This window comes from Papaver somniferum, chromosome 8 (assembly GCF_003573695.1).
Source record: "Papaver somniferum cultivar HN1 chromosome 8, ASM357369v1, whole genome shotgun sequence".
Classification (NCBI taxonomy): Eukaryota; Viridiplantae; Streptophyta; class Magnoliopsida; order Ranunculales; family Papaveraceae; genus Papaver; species Papaver somniferum.
In genome coordinates, this window is record NC_039365.1 from 48,817,088 (window position 1) to 48,823,937 (window position 6,850).

Here is a 6,850-nt window from a genome sequence, read left to right on the forward strand (position 1 = left end):
CAAAACGAAGCAACTGATATATAAAGTGCGCCTCTTGTGATATCTGCGGGAAATAAAATAAAACAAAACCAAAAATCAAGAATTGCGTCCTATTAATAGGATTTTAGGATTTGAAAGCTATAGACTGAAGAGTTCGTTTCCTAAGTGGCTTTGAAGATGTAACAAAATCTAAAGTCGCAAAAAAAAAAAAAAACTAAGAGTGTAAGAGAGTACACCACCATTTTTTGCGCCTTTGGGATCATCTCCATCGAGTAACTCGATTTTGAATTTCACTTATTCTGGGACCAGCTCCAAAGCGAAAGAATCAAAACGAGTAAAATTTATTCGAGTTGTTGTATTAATGGTAGAGAAGTAGCACCAACCAAACAAACTTTTCAGTACATCTGCAAAACCAAAGACAACCGTATATCAGATTAAGAATCATAAATTTTGGAACCCTAAAAAATAAATCAAATGCAAAGCAAAAAAGCGGAAAAGACAACCGCATAATCATAAAAACTGAAACCCCTGAAACCCTAATAAATAAACAAATCCAAAGAAAAGAATCAGCATTGAATGGGTGAGTCTTGGATTGAGCTGTTATATACAGGGAGATGGAAAACAATTTTTGGAACGAGCGTTATATTTACCAATAAAACCTAAAAATATTATTTTGTCTTTGTATTTATGGCATATCTTTAGGAAAATATCCAGAATTTTAATTTATATTATTTTGTATTAAATTTTCGATTATCTTGTATTGAAAAAAAATTTATTCGATATTTATTCTTATATTTATATTTTTGGACAACCACATTATTTGATGCAATAATTTGTCCAAAGAATATTTGTAATCTTACACGTGGATTTTCTTTTCTTTTTTCTTTTTATGGAAAAAATAATATTAGGAAAATTAGTTTTGAAATCCTTTCATTGTTTCTTTATCTAACTTTTTTTATTATCTTGTTCTTAAAATTTTGTTTAATGTTATGTATTATTTGTCACAATTTTTTTATTAACGATTGTTTGTTTTGGACTATTGTATAAGGTTATTGATCAATTCTTTTTGGCTGGAGATAAAGCAAATTTTAATCTATATGTAAGTATTCTTAACTCTTGTTTTGTTTTAGATTTTAATCATTGATCTAAATTTGATTTTTTCTTTTAATTTCATTAGAATTGTGAATATATACTGCAGTTAGTATTGGTTTCATTATCAGTTTCTCGCAACTATAGAATTTGTAACTGGACGATGGACACTGGGAACTTATTATTATCATTATTATTATTATTATTATTATTATTATTATTTTATGATCGATTAAATTTTTTGATCTAATCTCGATGAAAAATACATTTTTTGTGCAATTTTATTTTAATTTATCTGTATATTTTAATAATAGAAATAAATATTTTCTATTCAATTTTGTATTGTTTTTTTTTTTGGTAACATCAATCAATTAATTAATTTAAAAAAATCTGAAAAATATTTTCATGTCCAAAATCTAAAAACATTATCAAAGATAAATAATGGTGGGGCCAGAATCAACAAGAAGCTCCAGTTAACCACAACGCTCGAAAAAACTCTATTTTTATATAGAGAATTTTCTTCATCTTATGAAACTCCTCAGTTTCATGATATTTCCTTCACACCAAGGAAATAATATAAAATTAGGAAAAGTTCACGGGACAAGGCCACTAGCCGGCCGACCATGCCCTAGCCATGGCCGGTCGCACACTCCTCTTATTTTATTTAATAGGTTTAATTTCAGTAAAACGAAAACACAGAAGATTCATTATTACAATTAATGAATCTTCTGAATAGCCTAGCAAAGATTTTGTTGGTAGCCTAGCAACAAGCTGAGCACCAACACTTTTCTGAATAGTAATACCAATACGATGAAAAAGAGAACCTCCTACTTTGGAATTAGCATCTTGACTAGCAAGACGATTCTTCAACCTACTCAAAAATATACAAGTATCTTCTCTCAATTCACCAAATGTTGAAAAAGCCTAAACACTAAACTCATATCTGTGTGTCAGGCATTTGTCTAGGTATTTATTATATTTGCGAGTAACAGCCGCAGAAATAGCATGTCCTGGGGTGAAGGAAGTAGTTCTAGCACTAGTGAACGGCGAGACACCCGTTACATCAAAGCACGTATCCCGACCATTTTCCCAATTGTAGACGAGTAAATATGCTGGCCTTAAGGCATGAGCGGTGTCAGACAAGAAACCCATAGAAACCTCCTTGCGAGCGAGAACATCGGCTTTGTAACAAATATCTGCCAAAACGTCAAGAAAACATGTCATGTTGAAATTTGATACCAACTGCACTGGCGCAATGTATAGCATGGTCACCAAACCTATCCATAACACGATTACAACAGGAATAAAAACTATCTTCCTCAAACATTAGTATACCCAACCTGTAGTTAAGAACTGCACGAAACTGACGAGGTACAACTGCTTGATTAAGCCCATGAATGGGAACAACTTTTAGAAAATCCATAGCATGCTTCGTTCTATTACATTGCCAAAGATCAATATCCCTCGCAGATAGTGAATACTTGTTGGGAAGTTCCTTCTTAATCGCATCAAAGTATGTCGCTGCCAGTGATTTCATCAAATGCGGGGCAACATCGTTGATGTTAAATTGAGAAGGAGATAAACCACAAATTTGAATATATACCTGCAAAGCATGATGATACTGTTGGCTTACATCAAAGGAGGTTGTATGTTGTAAGATAACATCCTGCAGGTGTCGAGTCTGGGCACATGATGCTAAATAACAATATTTGAAAGTGTCTGCCATAGTATAAACACCCAATCCACCGTCTTTAATAGGCAAAGTAACCATGCGCTGCTGAATCACACCAAAACCATCCCCATCCCCAACTATTAAGTTTCGCAAGTATTGAAACATTGATGTATCGAACTGTATTGTGGCTGGTTGAAGTGCTGAAGGGAAAGTTTTACGTAAAGTGAAGTATAGCTTAGACACACCGGTGCAGTTACGTAAAAGGAGGAGCTCACTTTGAGGATCTTGCAACTTCTTGATAGTGTTCATAAGCTGTGTTGACTTCTCAACTCGACTCACAATCAGATTGCTGCAATATTGTAAGTTGGTACTCACTGGTCCTCCAAGTAACTTGACACCCTTAGTGGGTTTACTAATATTGGCAGGGAAAACACCGGTTATATCTCTCCTCGGGTCAACTGTTGGCCAATAAATTTCAGTCTTGCTGATATTTAAAAATAAGCCTCTTGCAGGACCTTCCTCTTGAATGATTTTAAGAGCTTTATCCACCTCTAGAGTATCTCCAGCAATGGTGCCATCGTCAAGATACCATGCATGTAAATCGAGTCTGCATTCCGAAACAATCTTGTTTACCAGTGGGTGTAGGACGAGATAAAATAATAGTGGCCCTAAAGGGTCGCTTTGTTGTACTCCTTTTGCTGATAACAAGACTGAGTCATTGTAATAAAGTCAAGCTGGTTTTGCATAGCAAAACTCGGCCCATCTAGATATGGTAGGGCGTTAATAAAGTCTATAAGCAACATACTCATATTATCTTGGCCACCTTTCAGTTCAACTAGTTTGTTTGCAGAATGCAGTATGCCCTCACTGCCACACGGTATCCCCACACCAAACTGATCATTCCCCAAGTACGAAGTCATGTCCTTGCACATAGATGTAGCTGCCCGTTTTGAACATAGTCGTCTCCAGATTGTACCCACCGCAATGGGTCTCAACCCTCCGCCTGGTTTGAGAAGGGGAGTTAATGGTGCGTTATCCACATACTCCCCAAGAACTGTAGGGCATCTGCCATCCAACCACAAATTAAATACACTAGCAATGGAGTGTAAGAGTTCATCAGAGACTGATGCTGCTGCGCCACTAAGAGCGTCTAAAAAGTGTTGAGCTCTAAGACCGTCTCTACCGCATGCAGTTCCTTTCGGGATGCTTTTCAGTGCGTGTAAAACTGAGTTGGAATTAACAGATAATGCAGTTGCGGAGATATTGTCCAAAGGGATAACCAGAGGTGGTGTCTATGGGTGTTTTTCCTGTAACTCATAGAGAGTGTCAGGGGTAGAAGAAGCCACCCCATTGGAAGATAATACACAAATTGCCGATGTATAGTGACCATAACTCATCTTTTTCCTACAGGCCTGTAGGTTAGCATCTTTCTTTTTCCTCTTGGCAGACTGTTTGCGCTGATTATTTGTCATTGATAAATCCAGCAATTTCTGAACCAATGTAAAGTATCCATTTGGTTCCAACCATGTCACCAAAGCCTAATTGATTGCTGCTATTTGCAACTTCTTCCTTGTACCTGATCTTTCCTCAACAGAGCTTTGGCATATACAAATTCAATATACACACAGGTAGAAGTAGGAGCCGAAGCCAAGCAACCAAATCTTGGGATTTGGCTAATACATTATCTAAAGCAGTTTTCAGGGTTCTAGAAAATTTCAGCCTACATGGAGGGGGGATACTAACCGTAGTTGGTATTCGCCGTTGAAAAATTAGGTCAAGCATCTCAATAGTAAGATTACCTGTAGCCGCTTCATCCACAACATTGTCATTCGTAACAACCAGATTGGTCTGAGGCTTCACAGTATCATGGATTAAGAAATCAACCCTACTGCCATTGAGTGGACCAACAACAACTTCATGAGAATGGGTTGAATCATGGCATGATTTCTTCCATGCATGGATATGTAAACATTTAATATAGAGCCATGAATGCATAGCAGATAAGGCTTTCTCCCATGCACTGAAACACTCAGCATTGTACCTTATCCTCTCCCTTCAAGTATCCTTATCACCCATTGTAGGAAAGTGCATGTCTGTTAGATGTTTATAGATTGCACTTCGGGCATACCCATTACCGTCAACTCCACCATGACATCCATCATAGCCTTTAAAGGGACAAGGAATCTTGTCTTTTTGTGATACAAAAGTGGATGTTGTCTGAGAAGAAAGGAAACTCACTGGAGAAACAAAAAAAGCTCTAGAACTGTTAGCAGATTGTAAATCACAACCTTGGGATATAAGACTCAAGCATTGCACCTGTTTAGACCTAGTCAACATAGGCATTATGAAGTAGGGAAAAACAAAAACCCAAAAAGAATTAGAATTTAGTGTATGTGACTTTAAGATTTCAACGCCAATGAAAACTCAAAATACCATACAACAAAACACTAATTAAACCTTCACAGGGGATGGAAACCAGACACAAAACAAGAACCTTCAACAACTGCTCAATGAAAAACCACAGAACCTCCTATACAATCACACAGAAACACCACTTCAGAAACCCCACTTCAGAGTCCTAAATTCAAATTTCTACACCACTAGTTTTCCTTCTTCAATCACACACAGAACCCTTACTAGCAGTTCTTCCAAATTGCTCAAAGAAAACCCAATTTGCAAAAGTTGCAATTGAGCCAGCACAAAGAGTTACAGTCAAAACACCTCAAACTTACTATCCAATTCAACTGTCACTGTCTTCAAACTTCAAAACCCCTCTTCTACACAACACAAAAACCTTCAATTCAATACCTAATCAAAAACAAAATAACAGAATTACAGAAAACCGTTTCCAACTGGTGTTTCTCAGAGATGAAGAAAAGAAGAAACTAGCTCAAAATCCTACAACCAGTTCTCCAATCACCAAAAAAAACACCAGCTTTAAACAAATTCCCGAGAATGATTTCAACTTCTATTTCTCAAAGAACAAGATTGAAGGAAAACAAATACCAAAGGCCTAACCCAAATCTTCAATCGTCAAAAACCCACTGCCACAAATCCACAAAATTGAAACCAATTGCTGAAAAAAAGACTTCAAACCCCTAATTGAAACCCAAATTTCCACAGAGAAGGGATACAGAACCTTAATTGAAACCCCTCCTACCAATTGCGAAAAAACAATTTTTTCGAACCCTTAATCGAAAACAACAAAGAATAAACAGAACCCAAACCCCGATCTAAACACTTTCAGAGTTTTGATGGTGAACGAGAGAATTTGTTCTATTACTTCAATCACCGATTCACCACATAAAGATTGGTGATGTACGGGAGAGAGAGAAATTTTTTTTTATTATTATTACTAATATTATTATTCATAAGATAAAGGAATCTACACAGAAATGGTTGGAAGCCGGGCAACAAGTTGTGCCCGGACGCCTTTCTGAATAGCCCATCCTACCCTTCGAAAAAAAGAACTACCTAATTTGCTATTAGCATCGTAACTAGCTAAGCAATTTGTCAATCTTTTCAAGAAGACAATAAAATCATAACCAGCTCACCCAATATTTCCTTCGTCTCATGGAAACTCCTTCGTTTTAAGGAAACTCCTTCGTTTTAACAAACTCCTTAATTTCATGATATTTCCTTCAAATCATGAAAATAATATAAAACTAGGAAAAGTGCCATGGTATCGGGCTCATTAGCCGGCCGACCATGCCTCAGCCGTGGACGGTCCCACACTAATTCCTTATTTTATTATTATTATTATTATTTCCTTCATCTTACGAAGTTCCTCAGTTTGAGCAAAACCCCGATTTCTTCATATTTCCCCAAATGTTGCTCAAAAATGCACATCCGAAAATATCAAAATTTTCTAGACTGAGGCATGGACACTCTGGTGACATGGGCATATTACCTTGACCAACGAAGGCTGGATCTTTGGCTTGCAAGAGGCCGGTCCCACATATTTTCATAATTTGACCTAATTTTTTCATATTAGGTTCAAACTCTTCCAAACAACTTGGAATTTCATCAAACGATCGTTAGTCGGTCCCTCATTCCGTCATAATTAGGTTTTATCGCATTATTTCAATAAATGATTAAACCACCATTTAA

At 36.5% G+C, this 6,850-nt stretch overlaps 1 protein-coding gene across 1 annotated transcript; it reads right to left on the reverse strand.

Moving 5' to 3' along the window:
• Positions 1 to 1,879: 1,879 nt before the first annotated feature.
• On the reverse strand, positions 1,880 to 6,063 carry LOC113306930. Its single transcript, XM_026555844.1, has 2 exons — positions 2,409 to 6,063; positions 1,880 to 2,264 (listed from the first exon to the last, which is right to left on the reverse strand). The coding sequence occupies exons 1-2, from the start codon at positions 3,047 to 3,049 to the stop codon at positions 2,204 to 2,206; spliced, it is 702 nt and encodes a 233-aa protein (XP_026411629.1). The 5' UTR covers positions 3,050 to 6,063; the 3' UTR covers positions 1,880 to 2,203.
• Between the last annotated feature and the right edge of the window lie 787 nt (positions 6,064 to 6,850).

Bases quoted from the DNA above. Each gene is read 5' to 3' on its own strand.
- LOC113306930 (XM_026555844.1), bottom strand. From the start codon at position 3,049: ATGAACACTATCAAGAAGTTGCAAGATCCTCAAAGTGAGCTCCTCCTT. The intron at 2,265-2,408 runs GTTGGGTATACT...ACGTTTTGGCAG, and splicing joins CGTGCAGTTCTTAACTACAG to ATATTTGTTACAAAGCCGAT.